General features: G+C 40.2%; 1 protein-coding gene and 3 pseudogenes across 1 annotated transcript; all 4 read right to left on the reverse strand.

Annotated features, from left to right (window-relative positions):
- Nucleotides 1–5346, reverse strand: part of LOC149146347 (uncharacterized) — a 45486-nt pseudogene extending 40140 nt beyond the window's left edge.
- A 1107-nt stretch (nt 5347–6453) lies between these two features.
- LOC149146348 (kinesin-like protein KIN-12E) lies at nt 6454–7745 on the reverse strand (annotated as a pseudogene).
- A 560-nt stretch (nt 7746–8305) lies between these two features.
- On the reverse strand, nt 8306–15191 carry LOC149146349 (kinesin-like protein KIN-12G; annotated as a pseudogene).
- A 3034-nt stretch (nt 15192–18225) lies between these two features.
- Nucleotides 18226–19068, reverse strand: LOC149146350 (uncharacterized). The gene has a single exon (XM_089452731.1). The coding sequence runs from the start codon at nt 19066–19068 to the stop codon at nt 18226–18228; it is 843 nt and encodes a 280-aa protein (XP_089308857.1).
- Nucleotides 19069–19796: the final 728 nt, after the last annotated feature.

Genomic DNA, 19796 nt, shown 5'->3' on the forward strand with positions numbered 1-19796 from the left:
GGATGGACACGATGATGAACACTGCGGGTCTTTGCATCTGGAGTTGAAACCTAAGAAGTTCGGTGGTAAGAAGAAGAAGGCTACTGTTGCTGTTCAGAGGGACTTGGGGTTAGACTCAGGTGATGAAAAAACAGTCACAACCACAGGTATAAAAGGTAAAGATTCTGAAGCATCTACAAGTAATCCTGCACAATCTATTGATAATGAAGATAATGAGAGGAAAAAACATGAGCTTTTTCATATTAGAGTTATTTCCAAGCATCAAAATATTGATACTTTATTTGATAGTGGATCACAAGTAAACTTGATTTATGAAACATTGTAAAGAAGTTGGGATTGCTAACAACACCTTACAAGAAGCCATATCCATTAGGTTGGGTATGTGATAAAGCAAAGCTACAAGTGACAAGACAATGTAAACTTAGGTTTGCTATTGGGTCAACATTTTTAGATGAGGTTGAGTTAGATATAGTTCCCTTGGATATATGTGGTATTGTTTTAGGAAGTCCTTACTTTTATGATAGAAAAGCCATTTTCTATAGCTCTGAAAATAAGTATCAACTCACTAAAGATGGAATAAAATATATTGTAAGAGCTCATAAACTCAAAAATAACTATTCTCTCATAAACTCAGGGCAGATGAAAATAATTTTAAATTCATGCAAGCAATTTTTACTAATGGTTGTAAAGGAAAAGAACCCTGATAAAACCAATGTATTTGAAGGCTGTGATGCTGAAAAGAAAGCTAATTTAGATAAATTTGTTTCAGAATATGATATCATATTTGAAGAACCTAAAGGTCTGCCACCCAAAAGGGAAATAGTACATGATATTCATTTGCAACAAGATGCTCCATTGCCTAACATCAGAATGTACAGGTTATCCGCTTTAGAGAATGTAGAGATCAAGAAGCAGGTACAGGAGCTACTCGATAAAGGGTTCATAAGACCAAGCAACTCACCATGTGGATCTCCAATCGTACTGGTGAGAAAGAAAGATGGTTCGTGGAGGATGTGCATTAATTACAGAGCACTGAATAAGATAAGGATCAAGAATCATTATCCTCTTCCTTGCATTGATGATCTATTAGATCAGCTGAAAGAAGCAGTTTACTTTTCCAAGTTGGACTTACATAGTGGCTATAATCAGGTCATAGTTGCAGAACAAGATGCATGGAAGACTACTTTCAAAACAAAGCAAGGGCTATATGAATGGCTGGTTATGCCTTTTGGCTTAACTAATGCTCCTGCCACTTTCATGAGAGTTATGAATGATGTACTCCGACCTTTTATTGATGATTTTGTAATTGTATATTTAGATGACATACTTGTTTTTCGTAAAACATGGGAAGAACATTTGAAGCATGTAAAGCAGACTTTAGATATTTTGAAAAGAGAAAAAATCTATGTGAAGTTATCAAAATGTGAATTTGGCAAAACATGTTTAAATTATTTGGGTCATATTGTAGGGGGTGGTGAATTGAAGATAGATCCCTCTAAGGTTGAAGTCATTGTGAATTGGTCTAAACCCAAATCTGCTACAGAAGTTAGGAGTCTCCTAGGAGCAGCACAATATTGGAGAAAGTTTATTGCTAACTTTTCCTTGATTGCAACTCCCTTAAATGCTTTAACAGGATTGAACAAGGTGTTTCAGTGGGGAGGCAAACAACAGAAAGCCTTCAACACCTTAAAAGAAAATATTAGTACAACACCAGTACTAGCACTGCCAGATCTTCAACGACCATTTGAGATTGAAATAGATGCCAGTGACTATGCCATGGGAGCAGTGTTGATGCAACACAGTAAACCCATAAGCTATCATTCTGAGACATTTAATTCTGCAGTAGTTAATTATCCCACATATGATAAAGACTTGTATGCATTAGTGCAGAGTGTGAAAAAGTGGAAACATTACCTAATGGGCAAAGAAACATTTATACATGCATATCATCAACCACTTCAATATTTGCACTCACAAACTAAACTGCAACAGTCAAGACACTATAGGTGGATGGGTTTTCTACTGCAGTTTCATCTTGACATCAGATATAAGTAGGGCATACACAATAAGGTTGCAGATATGTTATTCAGACCAATCATAAATTCATCTACTATACTTAAGCATAACTTAGTAATGCATGAAAGCTACATTGAACAATATGCTCAAGATGTAGATTTTAAAGATGTATATGCAACTTTAAGTCATGGCAAAAAAGTAGAAGAATTGGATTATTATGTTAAGGACCAACTCTTGTATCATTTGGGAAAGCTATGCATTCCACAAACTGAAAGAGTTAACATAATCCGAGAAGAACATACTTCTCTTATATCAGGTCATTTTGGGGTAAGTAAGATAGTTGCACAGTTGCAAAGGTTCTGTTATTGGCCAAGAATGCATGAAACAATTTCTAGATATATTAAAGGGTGTACTATGTGTGCTAAAAGAAAGCCCAGTAATAGAAAAATAGGCTTGTACACTCCACTTCTAGTTCCTTCTCGTCCTTGGGAAAGTCTTTCCATGGAATTTGTTGGGGGATTGCCAAAATCTAGAAAAGGTCATGAATATTTATATGTTATTGTGGATAGGTTAAGAAAAATGTGTAATTTACTACCTTGTAACAAGCAGATTACAGTTGAACAAACAACGAAGTTGTTCTTTCAACATGTATGGGTTCATTTTGGGTTACCCAATTCCATTGTATCTGATCGAGATTCCCGATTTGTTGGGAAGTTTTGGTCAAGTTTGTGGGAATTGATGGACACTAGATTGAAGAAGAGCACAACATTTCATCCACAAACATATGGCCAAATAGAGGTAGTCAACAGGATAGTGATCCAGTTGCTTAGGGGCTATTGCAGCAAGCATCCCAAGCTTTGGGATGAAAATTTGTGTTATGTGCAACATGCTTACAACTGTGCCAAGCACTCTTCTACTCAGAGATCTCCTTTTCAGACTTGTTTTGGTTTTACACAAGTCTCCCTTAGATTTTGTCTTTAGTAAAGACATAGCAGTTGATGGACACAGTGATGTGGACAAAGCAACCAAGTTCATTGAATAGATCCAAGAAATTCACCAGGAAGTGCAGGAATAGCTGGAAAGAAGCCAGGCCAAGTACAAGCAAGGCATGACAAGCATCAAATTGAGCATAGCTTCCAAGTTGGTGATTAAGTCTAGTTATACATCAACAAAGACATAATGCAAGATGAAGGTAAGAAGCTGAAGCCAATAAGGTATGGGCCTTTCAAGATATTTGAGAAAATTGGTGAAAATGATTATTGCCTTGATTTGCCAGCTTACATGCACATTTATTCAGTCGTTAATGCAAAAAACTTGAGACTATTTGAACCTTCATTAATTGAAGATCCCGAAGAGCAAAGTCAGTTGCCTTCTATTGATGATCTGTTGCTTGAATATCTCAATGAGTTGCAGGTAGAAATAGTTCTGGACAGAAAGGTGAGAACTACGCGCAATGGGGATGTTGAGTACCTCAGAATCGGACTCAAAGGTTCAAAACCAAGTAGTGCACGATGGATAGAGATTGGACAAGTGAGGAAGTTGTATCCTCACTTGATCGATGCTTAAAAGCCAACTTTTGGTGGTCTAAAAGCTTTTCAGTGGGAAGGCATGATCCAAAATGGATCCAAAAGAACACTCTAAGTCTTCAAAAATAAAAAACTATTGCAAAAGGATGAACCTTTAAAAATGGCAGAAAACACTATCGAGAGAGAAAAACATGAAGAAAAAGAGAAAACAAACCTATCAGAGGTCAAAAGAACGATGCATAGGAGCCATCGGATCTGGCCGATCAACGGTCCAGATCTAATCGGCATATTATAATTGGCGATGGAAGGTGGAGTTAATCGGGCGTGGCCTTATGGAAATCGCGATGGCGGTCAAGCGTGATTAGACGAGGACCATTGATCAAGCGCACATATTCGACGGTCCAAATCTATCCACGCTGTATCACATCGCTTATATGCATGTACAAAGGGAATTAACTACGGCTCGAGGGATTAGCGATATGCGATTGCGATATTGCAATATCGCCTCACAACTGTATAAAGGGGTGATGCCAAGAGGCCAGCGACCATGCAATGCACCAATAGCCGATAAGGTCGATTGGCGCAATCGACAATCGGAAGCCAAAAGGAATATGTGATAGCAATATATAGCCAGACTCGAAAGGGCTATGAATGCGATATTATAACATTTCAAGTCCGATATGGATAATTTTTGTGGGTTTTCTGTGTATCTGGGATTTTTCATAATAAAACCAAATACAAAGGAAACCATGACCAAGCAACTTGCGATAGCAATACGAAGGTGGACCCGATGGAGTTTAGGGCGGATTCCATAACATTTCAATTACGATAAAAGGCATTTGACAGTGTTTTACGTGCATTTCTCTGTGTAAACAAAGAACGAATGTGTTGGGATTTCTAATGCGTCGATGGTCCCTTCCGTTACAAAAAAGGTGGCCACCATCCTTGCAGACGTTTAACAATGATTGATTAACGCTCGTAGGGGATTTTAGAGGATAGAGGCTGGGAGCCAGAGAGCCCGAAGGGGAAAATGAATGGACCAATGCTGATTGGCTTAAAAGCCACTGAATGATAGAGACAAGAGCAGGCAATGCTGAGGTAGAGAAAAGACAGAGACAGAAAGTGAGAGGGAGAGTCTGTGTACTCAGAGAGACTTGAGGGATTCAAGTAAACTCCTAATGTTGTGTATCTATTGTGTTGAGACTCAAATTGAGCTCACTTTTGTAAAACTCTGCTCTTGAAGACATAATAGAGAGGTCACCACTGAACGCTGGACCAGGAGACATAGCCCAGGAGTTTTGGGTGAACTCCTTTATTATTTTGCTGTGTTATGTGTGTATGTATATTATGTTTCTCTAACTGCTCATTGTCTATATTATTCGCAATCTTATCGATCCATTGCACTAAGTGATATAGGCAAATCCATGCACATGAGTCTGTAATACCTTAAAAGTAATCTAAGATCTCATTATCAGATCACTAGCTGCGACCAGACCATGAGTTATCATATGTGATCCTTCTCATTATTGGATGGTTGTGACCATACCTTGGTTTCATTATGATCCTCTTTGATGGATGGTTGTGCCCATACCTGGGTCCATTTACATGATTATTCTCTGGATGGCTGCATCCATGCCACGATTCATGTATCATTTGGCAAAGATCTTAGTCTATATATATGTATCTGTACTTGCTTGTAGGTTTTCTGACGGTAGACTACGATTCCCCACACTGATTTATAAAGCATTTCATCCCCCACTCCATCTCGGACTTCACGCTTTATGGGGCTTCTGCTACACAACATTGTGTCACTGTCCCTGTACTCCCCATTCCTTGATCCTGGAGGACCTCTACAGTGAACCCCGCATGCTTTGCCTTCATAATGAAACTCCCATTGTGTCCCTCTTCATGAGAAAATCAATTCCCTTTTGCACCATTTCCCCTGAAACTTATGTTTTTCCCAGTTTACAAGACCGACGCTAATGGCCTTTATCTCCCCTGCGCTGATGTGCAGAGACTATCACTACTACTCGGGCTGACCAGAGAGACTAGGCTATGTCTTAGTCGCGCCGATCCTGTTATGGAAATTTTTTTAAATTAGAGCCGAAGCTTCCAGCTCTAGAAGCTTTGTAACAGAAGTCTGGTAAATGGTTTGGTCAGATGGGGTCGAGGATGATAGTTTGGGCTCCTTTCCCCTATAATTATGGAACTACCTCAAGGGATAAGTCCTTCTCCCATGAGAAGAGGGTCCATCTCCCATTCATATTTCCTATATAAACCTCCCTTCTTCCCAAGCACAAACTAGTCACAGTTGATAGTTTGGCTGAGTGTGAGTGTTAGAGTTGCGAAGTGTTGATGCTATTTTGGAGTAGACAAGCAAGGTATTACTAGTTGTAGCTATCTAGTTGTGTGAGGGAGAAGTCTATTTTGGTTTGGAGTGAAGCCTAAAGGGAAGATATTTAAAACTATTGTTGTTTGAAGCCATCGTGGAATGCTAGTAGAAGTGTGTGGGAACCTGGTCTTATTAGAGGAAGACTACAACATCAAGACGAATGGTTGTAATCTCTATTTAATATTAATATTTGCAACTATTGATTGATTTCCAACATGTTTTGTAATATCACATATCCATGTCTTAATGTTTCTTGACTTGTTAAGTAGGTTGAATTGCAATTTGTCTATTATTATGTTTGTATGTTGTTGTTGTTGACTTGTTTCAGGAGCTCGAAGAAGGAAGCGAGAGATTGCTGGAGCGAGCAAGTGAGGACATCATCAAGCAGGATAAGTAACCAAGATGTAGGCCCTATTGATTGATTCTAACCTAAGGAAATCTTCCATAGAATGTATATATTGTGGCTAGACCCATTATCAGGGTAGAGGAATTCTTCATGTCCGCACTTATAATTTTACTTCACCACACTACCACTGTCTTGTCAACATCAATTCTCTGCTGCTCAATAAGTTGAACCTTCTCTATCAAATCACATACCTCAGCTTGTGTAATTGCCTCAATCACCATAGTCATCTTTAACACAGTTTCTAAGGCCTTCTTATCAACTTGCAGAAGAGACATTTCCTCCATCTTTTCCCTCACAAGATATCCAAATGTTTCTACTTTTTCATTTTCCCTTGATTCTCGAGATTTCCAGTACTCTTCAAATGCAGAAAAATCAGACAACAGTGTCTCAAGAGCACTGAATTTGTTATAGATCCTAAATTTCTTTGCCTGCATTTGATTAGAACACTTTTGCATTATGCCAATCTCCTATTTTTGGTGAGCAATTTCTTGTTTCAGAGACTCTGATTCCTTTCTAAAAACTCCATCTCATCGTCAAATATCTCTATCAAGCCCAAGCTGTCAACTACTCGAGTAATATCTATTATCCTCTCTTATGCAAAAGCCAACTTGGATCTTGCTAAATTTATTTCCCGTTGAAGCATTTTCTCCCGATTGACAATTAGATCTTTGTCCCCCGATAGTTTAGAACCATTTTCAGCCGATTTTCATCTTTCATCACTTGAGAGATGACTTAAATCTTCTTTACTATGTTCAGATTCTTTAAGTCTCATTTCCAGACATTCATGCTCAAACTGCATAGCCTGAAGCTTTTTCTCATTTACTGCAATGATAAAGAGAAGTTTTGTAACTTATCCCTAAATTAAATCCATATCAATTTCAAACTTCTTTCTAAGAATGTCAAGGTTATCCATTGACATTCCACATTTTCCAAGCTTGACATCCATCTCTTCAAATAGTTTTTGCACCTATTGTTCATATTCTTTCAAGGCTTTAAGCTTCTCTCCAATCCATGCATGCAAGTTAGGAACAAGTGCATCAAACTTCCCTATATTTTCTGCAGAAATTGCCACTTTGATTGCTTCCCTTGAGTTACGGACATATGTGCCTGACTCATTTTCAAATGTCAATGATTGAAGTTCATCAGATTGGTTTATTACAAAACGAACATCAACATTATTTGATGAGTCCTTGCTTATGTTTAATTCATCCTCTTGTTGAACAACTTTCTCATTCCCCTTGACCATATCTTCATTATTGTCTATCAGGTTCTTTAGCTTGGACTTGAGATCCTCTATCTCCCTGGAGAAAAGTGTCCTCTCTTGTGTGGAATTTTCCAGTTCTTGACTAGTTTTCTGCAATATTTTCCTTATCTTATCATTATCATTTGCAGTTTTCTCATACATTACTAGTAGTTTCTCATATTCAACTGTAATTTCTTCATTTTCAAGTGGAGTTCATCTTCCTCTTTTGTCAACAAACCAAAGATTCTATCAAGATCTAAATTGTCATCCTTGTTTTTCCCACAGTCAGACCACTCCTAAACACCCACTGCACCTCCCTTATGGGAAAAACATATCCATGATGACTTTCAGAAATATGAATGTCCTTTCCTTCTCCTTGCTTCTTCATTTCCTCATGACCTTCAGTTTCGTTTGTGATAGGGGAAGAAATGGGGCTCCCCGATACAATATGAAGACTTATGTCAATGTTATGGAATCTATCTCCTTTCAAAAGATCTATATTCTTAGGATGCTTTATAGCATCTGCTGCCTTCCGCCACAACTTCACTAATAGTTCTCTCAAATATAGCTTTCTCATTTATATTAAATAATTTTCCATTCTCTTGAGACATCCTCTTGAGATCTGTCTAAATATTTTGAATCTCATCAATCATTTCTTGTTGCCAAAATTCTAAGTTCTTGTCCGGATGCTCTGATTTAACATCAGAGAACGCAAACACAAATTATGTATGTGGCATATTTCCATTATTTGGTGCTCCTAGTGCTCCTCTTCTCTCCTCCTGATGTCCATCATCTTTCATGCCAGATTTCAGATATCTTTTAACATCTCCCAACTCTATCCTCAGTTCATCAGAAGCCTTTCTAGGCAAAATCCCCATTTTTAGTTGTTCAGTCTCATTTCTCGATTCTTGAGATTCTATAATGCCCCTTATAGTTGCATTTAATTCAATGGAAGCCCTATTTTGTACAATGTCTTGCCATAGTTTCCTAATGCCATCCTTTTCTTGCATTGCCTTCTCATACATGTCAATTAATATTTCATTCTCTTCAGTTATCTCCTTTAATTTCATTTGACACTCCTCAACCTCCATTCTCATATGGATCACCTCCAGTTCTACTTTTCCATCCCCGTTGATACTAGCATGTTCCTGCAATAATGTAGTTTCAACACTGCCTTGAATTTATTCTTCATGCCCTTGAATTAAGGTTTCACGACCTCCTGCATTTACCCCCATTCCATCCTCCATGTCTGGCACATGCTCTCCACAAATTCTCTTACCTCCAGAATTCCACCACATTATTCTTGCATCATCTCTTTCTCGCATTTCTTTTTCATAGAGCTCTAGCAGTCTTTCATTCTCTTCTGATGTATCCTGCAATTTCACTAGAAGTTTTGCAATCTCTTTTCGAAGATGAAGAACTATATGTTCTACTTCAGCATTCATAGCGCTTGTTCCATTTGGCCAGATATTTGGGCAATCATCCTTTCCATACATGTATCGCTTTCTTAAAAATTTATGATTCCTGTTTGTCAACTTGATTCCTGAAAAAATTAACTAGTTCTTTGAATTTTTCATTCATTTCACCTTCATCTTCCTCAGATTTCCTTATTTCATCCAGTTCTTGCATGGCTTTCTCATACATGATAATCAGTCTTTCATTATCTCAACTGAATCCTTTATTTTTTTTTGCATAAATCATCAACTTCCCTAGCCAAAAAAATGGCAGTTCCTTGAGCTTCTGCTTCACGTTGACTGGCTGCACTAATTGCTTCAACTAAATCTTTAAGCTCCCTTTCCACTGATAAACCATCTCTAAATGATGTCTCCTCTTTCAACTTTGGAGCATGCATTACAGAGTTCAACTGTACTACTCCATCAACATCTGAAACCTTCATCTTATCAAAATGGATCATCAAATCATCAACATGCCTTTCCAACTTTTCTTTGGCTTCTAGGTAGAAGCACAAGTTATTATGAAGAGCTTCTGCTTCCCTTCAGTACAGATCAACTTGTCAGTGAAACAAATCGTTCTCCTCACTGATGGTAGAAAGATCTGCTTCTGATGATTCCTTCTGGTTCACAAGGTTCGAGTCCTGCTCATGCATAAGCTTCTAGTCCAAAGCTTCGAGCAACTGATCTCGTAATACCACTATTTGTTTCAACATTTTCTCCAGCTCTCCACCCTCATAAGATTCTTGGTACCTTCTCAGTTGTTCCATCAACCTTATATTTTCCATTCCAAACCTCATCACCTTAGGATTGCGATGGAGATGGTTACGTAGAATTTGCAGCTCCTCCATTAATAAATTCTTCTCTTCTAAAAGGTGTGCTTCTGCAGACATCTTGTTAGAAGAAACAACCTCTAGTCTCTTAATTTTCTCTTCTAAAAAATGGAGCATCATCTTTCCACATTGTGCATCTTCCTCGCGTTGTTTGACCAAAAGTTTTAGTTGTTTATTTTCAGTAGCCATTGCCGTCATTGTTTTTTCTAAATATTCCTCTCTTTTTAGGGTTCTTACAAGTGCAGATTCTGAATCTCTTTTACAAAGAGCCTTCTTATGACCATGCAGTGGGTTTGCTAAAGCTTTCATATCCCATGCATATGGTCCTAGAGAGTTCAGCAGGGCCATGCTTCCATAGTCATCTTCTTGAGTGGGTGACACTCCTTTGAGATGACCAAGCAAGTGAATAACTTCTTCCTTCAACTGTTGAATTTGCATCTTCAAAGTTATAACATCTCCTGTAGCATATTCATTTACATATGCATTATTTGGTATAAACTTTGCTCGTTGTGCAAATTTTAAAATGCTAAGTATCTCCATTGTACATCAATTAAAAGGGATGACATTGGCAATGATAGTCGTTTTAGAGTTTCCACCAAGAGAATCCTGGAGAGAAAATGTAAGTTTGGAGTCACGATATGGTACATGTTGTGCTTTCCCATTGTCAATATTTACAAGATTCATGATTACGAGCCTGAGAGTTGAGAGTGATTTGTTGATGTTTGAGGCCTCTTTCAAGTGATCACCTTCAACACCTGAACTCTTTTGTCTCTCTGAACTTTCCAGATCAACTAAGTTTAGGCGTGCAAATATAAGATGAGTCACCCACTGACTCTCCTAGTTGCTTTCAATTATACAAGTAAATACATTATGCAAGTGGCTACTAGCACAATTCATATTAGTTGCTACAAATTTCCTGTTGGCCACTCCCTGTAGGAGTCTTTCCTGCAGTTTTACAAACGCTTTTCAAACATTTTAATGGATGTACCTGATTGTCCAAAGGTAAATCCTGTCGATAATTACTGGTACTCAAGTTTCTTATTTGAACTCTTCATTATGTTAATGATACATACCTTTGTAACCAAAAAACTTGATGCAATCCCAGTTTCTCTTATATTGCCATTACTCCATGTTCTAAAAATTCTCTTATATTTCCATTACTCCATGTTCTAAAAATTATGTTCTTGGATTGGAAACAAGATTTTATATGGAGTAGAGGTACTGTGAAGCAGGAAAGTGTTCCCTCTGCGGATAGAGGCAACCCCTCTAGCCCTAGAGTGGGTCTAGTCACAAACAAGGACAAATCAACAACAATTCTCCTTAAATAGTTCGAGTTGGAGGCCTACCTCAACCGGTGGTCGATGAAGTTCCGTTGCGCTGCTCCAGCTTTCGCTTCCTTCTCCTAATGAGTAATCAACCTAAAACAAAGCAAGGAAATACAACAAAGCACATAACCGGATACAACAAAGAACTATTTACCCATAAAGTCAAGAAATCATGAGCTATCTAGTACACTGCATACGAGACATAGGAAAACATTATTGATTGTATTAAATATGAAATAGAGTAAGCTTACAACCCAGGTCTTGACGTCACAAGCCTTCTCAGAAGGGTCCAGCCAGCATGTTCCTCAAGCATTCACCCTTGAATATAGATCTCCCAAAACAAGTCTCTCTCACTCACAAGTTTCACACAAGATCAAAAGCACTTTACAACCTTCCTCAAGCTCTCAAACAATCCCACACTTGTCACACCAGCTACCTATCAAGCTCACAACACTATCAGCAACACTCCAAAGACTAAGAATTCCAAAAAACTAGCAGCTCATAGCAATGGTGAAAGCTTAAATAGGAGAAGGAGTCCCCATGAATGATGGGAAGATGAGCTTATCTCCAAGGAAGGTAGCACAAATGACAGAACAACCATGACAGAGAAGGGAGGGCGACATAAACAAGGCCAACAACCAGGTCTGGAGTCATCTGGAAGGCTAGCTGTTAGAACAAACTCGCCCAAACTGGATCATCATGGGTACATAACTGTTCTGGAGCGCTGACATCGCTACTGCATAACGGAGAAGGTTATGTCATCACGGGAAAATAAAAGCAATAGTCGCGCTGTCTCATAAAATCCGACCATCGTGAGAATCACGTGTACTTCCGCGATGGCAGTGCGTATGGTCTGTTTTGGAGTGCTCATCAGTGCGTTTATTTGGAAAACAGTCGCGATGATGCAGAAACTTTGGCAAAGTGGGTCATTTGGCAACATCAGAGAGCATGAGCATGAATGACGTTGGACTCATGACACAGACAGTGACAAATTACTGTGTAACAGGTACCCTACAAGCACTATAATACAAGTTTTACATGAAGTTACTTATGTAATGAAACTTATGTACTAAACTATTCAACAAGTGGAAGCAATGCTTAGTAATGAAAGTGTTTTAATTGTAGATTGTGCAACTTGACAATCCAATATCTGAAGAACATCACCATTTAACTTCTTCAAGATATGAAAAAGCTTCTTTTAATGTCTCGCTTCATGGTTTATGAAGTCTCTGTAATCCTTCTCTTTTCAATCTGTTGATTTTATGACTTGTCTTCTCAATTCCTCTCTTTCAAGCCATATAGTGAAATTTACTTTTTTGACCTTCTAATTTTTGCAGAACCTTGCAACACAGTTTTAAGGAGTAAGAAAACTACTTTCCATATGAAATATATTTCAAAAGGATAAAGATGCCAATTAACCTAGCATTTATAGAAAACCTGGTTAAGAGTGGTTGATAGCATATACCATATCATTCTCATTGGGGTTTTGGTTAGACAATTTAGCAAGGATGTTGTTATTCGTCCAAGGTTCAAAGTCCCCAAAGACATCTTTGTCCCTTGTGGGCCAAGTGGACCGTTCCATCTACTTGGTATCAAGTGGGAGTACTAAGTGACTTTAGTGAAATAAAGATTCTCCACTCACAATTACTTAGCTAAAGGATTTTTCTATTATAAGTTAGATACACTTCATTGAGCCTAGAGGCTCATTCTACAACTTAGTATGATGTGTAACCCTATCCTTCCATTAGGAAAGTTGAAATTTTGCTCAAATCACCAAAATAAAGATTTAAAAAAAATAAATTAAAAATTAAATAACTATACAAAATATTTAAATAGTGTTTTCTCAAAAAAATATTTATACGTGAAAAAATTGAATTGAATTGGATCTCTCTCGACTTATGTTAAATCCATATTTAAAATTAATCTATTTTGATACTAATTTTTCTCTTTTTTTTTTATAAAAGACTTCTTAGTCTAAACAGTGGAACTGCCCCAAAAAAAAACCAAAAAAGTTATAAAGAATCACTACTATCTGAACTGTCTAGTTATTGAACGCTTACGGTCTGCTAATTTCCAAAGTAGCAATGATTATAGTGCCATTTTCATAGAACACTCTGAAGTATTACAACGATAGAATTTTTTTCAACGTTTGCTAATTTCCACAGTGGCAATTATTATAGTGTCATTTTGAAAGAACACTATGAGGTATTACGGCAATAGAACACTCATAACATTGTGCATGCAGATGGGAATAACACCAATCTGGATTGTATAGCACGGAAATTTAAAGCCAAACTTTAAAGCTTTACCTTGTGAAATCATAATCTCGGTTTAAAAGGGACTAAAAAGAATATTTAAAGCTTTACGTTGTGAAATCATAATCTCGGTTTAAAAGTGACTAAAAAGAATGTCCTTCAGTGTGGTAAGTTTGGAAAATTACTTTTCCAAAACCAAAATACTCCCTCCCCGGAATTTATTAAGATAAATGTTCCTCTGAATGTTATGAATCTTTAGCAGTACTCCCTTTCCGGAATTTATTAAGGTAAATTTTCTTCTAAATATTATTATTATTTAGCAGGTTCAATTAAGTGTATGTACATTTAATTTGTCTATTCGTGCCTTAAGATAACACTATATTTATTGTTAAGCTTAAGCGTCAGATTATTATAACACTATATATTTATGGGTTAAGCTTAAGCCTCAGATTATTATAACACTATATTTATGTGTTAAGCTTAAACTTTTTTTTTTTCTCAGTAAAAAACTATACTATTATATTATGTACAGGAGTCAAAAATTACATCATGATAAATCAAGAGAACCAGGATCTGGGTATGTCACGTGAGAGCAGTTGAGGCCAACCAGGAATCTAGCCCACACAGGGGCACCAACCGTTTTATCCCACGCAGGGGAGACTAACCTTACCCATCCCATTAACAAAGTTTCAGAAACATATACAGCTAAACAAACAACAAAAGAGACCAGAAGAATTGATGCTAGAACTAAGCCAAAACAAGATAGCTAAAGAGACCAGAGGACCAGACAGAAGAGCCAAAAGAACCTTGTGCTCGGGCGTCATCAATCGTCCATTTGCACTTCCTCTACCCGGCACCAACCGTAGGCTTCCCTTTCAGCAGCAGTGGGAAAAGTATCTTCCTCTTCGCCGGTCCCCTCCCTCTGATCGTGCTTGCTTTGCGATGCATTTTCCAGGTCTGAGGCAGGACCTTTAACCTCCTGCTCCGGATCAGCTTCAGGAACCTGTGCTTCGTGCATCTTGTTATCAGTCTTCCTCTGCCCATGCTCACCCAGAGAATCATTGTCTTCCTGGGCATTTTCAATGAACAGGACCGAGACATGCGCACTAATCCGCGGGTTATTCATGGAACTGCTAAAATTGAAGATAGCAGAGCCGAAGGCAGGCAAGGCAGCCGAGCTCGAAGCCCTTGCATCCATGAATTGACTGGAGTGGAGGGGATTAGCTCTAGTGGAGCGTGCAATATTGCAATGGCAGCAATGGACAACATTATCAGCCTCATGACTGCAAGAGGTTTCCCCTCTGGAAGTGCCTCGACGGCTAAGCAGACGCTGTCGAGGTCTCACCATTCTCACAGGGGGCAAGGGGAGGAAATTCCAACAGACCACGGGGTAATCCAAACACCCAGCTACCGGAACTGACTGTGGAATGAGCCAGACATACAGAGAGGATATCCCGGCGGAGACGGAGAGGCAGGGCAACCGGAGTTGCAGAGACTTGCTTGAAGGAGGAGCCACCAACATTCCTTGACCATACGCTGCAACATCACTTATAATCTCACCTGCTTTGCCTTGGAGCTCACCCGCCATAACTGCAACCTCCGCTTGAGCCGAATTGCCGTGCCAGGCATTAACTATTCTCTGCAGCTTCACCTTATACCAGCTGCGTCCCTTTCCTGCGTTTTCGACGTCTGCCACGTGATGGCCAGTGGCCGGCATGTGGCCATCTGCCCACGCCTGTCCCATCTTATCTAGCACCCGCATCCGGGGGAACTGCATCTTTTTGGACCAGTCGAGAGCATTCTTGAGCTTTGTCATGTGTTAAAACAGTATTCAACTGCCCTGTGATTAGAGAGTGGTCATTCTCCACCCCCACATTGGCCATGAAGTCTGCAACCTTGTTGCCCTCCCGTCTTGTGTGTGTGAAGGTGATTGCTCTATTTCTGTGGAGCTCAAGTTCTATGGCTTCCAGTCTTGCTTCAAGCCTCCCGCTGGTGGCTATTTTCCTGGCCTGAGATCCATTTAGGATTTTTTTGGCCATGTTTATGAGGATCTGAGAATCTCCTTCCACCTCCAGAGGGTGAAAGTTGTGTTCCCCAGCAAGTAGAAGTCCCTGCCATAGTCCCTCTAACTCAGCTGAGTTGTTGGTGTCCCATCCAATGTTTCCGAAATACAGTATCAGGGGAGCACCTTCATGATTCCTTATTATTCCTCCAAAGCCTGCGAGTCCGGGATTCCCTTTGGAGGCACCATCAAAGTTGAGTTTGAATGTATGCTTTGGTGGGGGCTTCCATGTGATCTGATTTTTAGTACTGGTTTCAGAATGGTCCTGCTTGTGAGATCCTTGAGTAAGATGAATTTGCCGGTTTTCCATAATGGTTTTCTCATTGTCTAGCGTAGGCTAGTCCTCCTTCTTCCAAGATCTTAGCATAAGAGTCTCTTGAATATTTCTGCAGAGTAGGTTCCAAATATTTTCTATCGAAGAGCGCTGATTTTTAAATATGCGCTTATTTCGCTCCTTCCATATGCTCCATAGAACTATCCCGGGAACTAGTCTCCATAGATGATTGAGGATTTCACTCTTGTAAGGGTCCCGTTGCCACTGACGTATAGAGTTCGTGATTTCATTCTCAAGTCTGCATCTTCTTTGACATCTAAAGCTTGCCTTTTCCCATAGCTGATTAGCCAAGGGACAAGAGTCCAACAGATGTTGGAGAGTTTCCTCATGGGCACTACAGTTGAAACATATGGAGGGGCCATGAAAGTTTCTTCTTCTAAGCTTGTCCCAGGTTAGAATTCTCTGATGTCCTACCAACCAGAGAAAATGACAGATTTTAGGCCAGGAGCCAGAGCTCCAGATTTTGCTCCAGATTGGGTCCTGGGGATCAGAATCATTGCAGATGATTTTGTAGGCCTCGGACGTGGTGAAGGCTCCTTTTGGCTGATATCCCCATCTTAGAATGTCTCTGCTTTCGTCGTACCTGATTTTTCTTTTGCTTAGTTCCCTTTCCAGATCCATGGAGATTTGGTGATCTTCATTTGTGAGTACTTGGTTGCCCGGTTTCCAAATCCGGAAGCCCTTCTCAGTTTCCTGGGTCCAATACTACCTAATCTTTTCTTGCTGTGTCTCCTCCCTAATGATGTCCGGTGGCAGGTTAAGAACATGGCTGAGAATAGGCATTTGATTCCAGGCGTCTGTCCAGAATCTAGTGGTGTAGCCGTTTCTTACCTCCCAGAAACTGTGCTGCTGGATCATTTGATAGTGTTCTTTGGCTGCATTCCAAATTAGCGATCCTTTATCGTTGGGCTTTAATCTGATGAGTTCTTCCTGGGGTCGGTGATTGGCATACTTGGCCATCCATAATGTGACCCAAGGTTTACCTGGACTGGTGAGCCATTGCCACCATATTTTGGCTCCCATGATGGCGTTGCTATGCTCGGGATCTCTTAGGCCGATGCCTCCTTTTGCTTTTGGTTTGCAAACTGTGCTCCACTTTACCAGTGCCCATTTGCGATTAGTTGCATTGCTTCCCCATAGGAATCCTCTCTGAATGTTCCTTAGTCTTTTTAGGACCCACTTTGGCGCAGCCAGGATGGAGAATAAGTACAACGACATTGCTTGAAGAACGGCCTTTATGAGCACTGCGCGGCTGACTAAGTTCAGAGCTCTGTGCGTCCATTGGTTGAGACGGGATTCGAGCTTTTCAATAAGGTTGCGCCATGAGGAGTGCTTGATGGCAGAGACAGTGAGGGGGGCTCCAAGGTATTTGGAGGGAAGGGTGGTGATAGGGAACCCCAAAATGCAGACTATAGCAGACTTGACAACGGGAGGGGTATTAAAGAAGAAGATCTACGATTTTGAACAGTTGATGCTAGTTGCAGAGGCTTCGGCAAAGTCATTGAGCACGACTTTAAATCTGGAGGCTTCTTGAACGGAGGGGTAACCAAAGAGCATAGTGTCATCAACAAATTGCTGATGGGAGATGGCAGGCAACTGATGAATGGAGAGACCTCTAAGCTGATGAGAGTGAAGGGCATTTTTAATGTGACGTCCCAGTCCTTCAGCCATTAATACAAAGAGGAAGGGGGATAGAGGGTCACCTTGCCTTATACCTCGGGAGGGGGAGAAGGGGCAAGAGGGGATCCCATTCACGAGAATGGAGAAGCTAGTGGAGGAAATTAGGCTCATAATCCAGCGGATCCATGTGGGACTGAATCCGAAAGCAATTAGCATTTGCTGTATGTAATTCCAGCTGAGCTTATCAAATGCTTTGGAAAGATCAAGTTTTAGGAGCATACCTGCCTATTTTGAATGCTTGAGAGTGTGTGTGATCTCATGCGAGAGGATGATGCCGTCCATAATCTGTCTCCCTTCCACATATCCTGACTGTTCCGGAGAAATGAGCATTGGCAAGAGGGGCTTTAGCCTGTTTGCAATGACTTTAGAGATGACTTTGTATATTATGTTGCAGAGAGCAATCGGCCTGAATTTATCCGGTTTGATTGAGTCCTCCTCTTTTGGGATTAGGGTTATAAAAGTGGAGTTAAGTGAGGGAAGCAGCCAGTGATATGCTCATGATTCCTCTACCACTTCCCAGACTTCCAACTTTATCAATTCCCAGAACTTGTGAAAGAAAGTGGTGGTGAAGCCGTCTGGGCCGGGAGCTTTTCCTTCTTTAAGCTGAGCCATAGCAATGTCCACTTCCTGTATTTGAATTGGCCGGAGGAGGATTTCATTGTGCTCCGCTGTGATTAATTTTGGCATATTGTGTGTGATTCTTTAAATTGCAGGACGTTTGTTGATTTCAGGCTCTTGATGGACTTGCTTGAAGTGATTGAGGAATTCCCTCTCAATTTCATCATGTTGTTCCACCCTTTCTCCTCCTGATTTTTGAATGTAAGGGATATTATTGCACATTCTACGTTGAACAATGGTTCTGTGGAAGAATTTGGTGTTTCGTTCTCCCTCTTTCAACCATCTGATTCTGGACTTTTGCTTCCAGTATATCTCCTCCTGCTTTCTTCTCTCCTCAAGCTGATTGTGGATGCGCTGCTCCTGCTCAAGGGTTCTTTCTGTGTGGCCTCCTGTACTTATTTCTTGCTGCAGATCCGCCAGGGCTTTTTGAAGATCATGTTGCGCCTTGAAGATGTTTCCGAAGGTCTCTCTGTTCCATCGCTTAAGGCAGAATTTTAGATGTTTGAGTTTCTGTTGGAACTGGAACATCTTGGAGCCTTCTGGAGGGCTGAAGGATGTCCATGTAGAGTGAACAAAGTCTTTGAGGGAGGGATGGGTGAACCAAAATTCCTCGAAGCGAAAAGGTCTTCTTGTGGTGCTGCCAGGACGTTGCCATTGAAGGGCAATAGGCCAGTGATCGGATCCTGAGTGTGGAAGAATGGCTGCCGAGAAGTCTCCCCCTAGGTGAATCGAGTTGTCTGAAATTAGAAACCGATCCAGCTTGGAGGCTATTTGATGCTTGCCTGCTCTTCGGTTGCTCCACGTAAAAGTACCATTGCAGAAATGCAGATCTATCAGAGATGCGTTCTGGATGAAGTATTTAAAATGGGTGTTTTCCTGTTCCAGCCTGTTTCTGCCCCCAATCTTTTCCTCCAATTTTGTTATCATGTTAAAATCCCCCCCGACAATCCAGAGTGGGTACCTTCTATTGAAGTTTAGAGCTTCTAGGGTGTGGAGGAGAGCAAGTTTTTCCTTTGCTTCCTGAGGGAAGTATACATTCGAGAGATTCCCATGAATATTCGTGCCTACTATGTGGAATGTGGCCTAGATTAAACTATGAGAAGCGTGAAAGTCCGAGAGGGTAAGTGCTTGAGAGTTCCACGCAATGGCTAGCCCTCCAGATGCGCCAGATGCATCCACAGCCACTGATTGACATCCTGGCCAAGCCTTGGAGAGGATAGTTTCTAGAGTTGAGCTGTTACATTTTGTCTCTTGGAGAAAGCATATTTGCGGCTTTTCCATTTTTAACATATTTTTTAACATTCTGAGTTTTCCTGGGCTATTGAGCCCTCTTAGGTTCCATTAAGTGAGCTTCATGATTCACTATTGGTGGAGGGCTTATAGTACTTCGTAAGCTTAGCATACCTGCGTGAGTCCAGCAGGATCTTCCCTACCGCTATTGTTCTTTGGAGATCAATTCTTATTCCCCTTTTTTTGGAGTCTTTTGGAGTGGGGCCTAAATCCCATTGACTTCCTGATTGGATGCCGAGCTGATACTGTTGGTAGGCTCGGGAAATGACCATTTCCAGTTTGTTAAGCTGAAGCTCTGGGATGCTTTCATAGGCTTTCTTTTTGCATGCTACTTCTAGTTCTAATATGTCTAGTCCATTCAGATC

Source organism: Pinus tabuliformis, chromosome X (genome assembly GCF_031772625.1).
Source record: "Pinus tabuliformis cultivar Carrire ecotype Pingquan chromosome X, CPIR1, whole genome shotgun sequence".
In the NCBI taxonomy this organism is placed as follows: domain Eukaryota; kingdom Viridiplantae; phylum Streptophyta; class Pinopsida; order Pinales; family Pinaceae; genus Pinus; species Pinus tabuliformis.

Excerpts from the sequence above, each read along its gene's own strand:
- LOC149146350 (XM_089452731.1), bottom strand. The coding sequence starts at position 19,068 with ATGATAACAAAATTGGAGGAAAAGATTGGGGGCAGAAACAGGCTGGAA.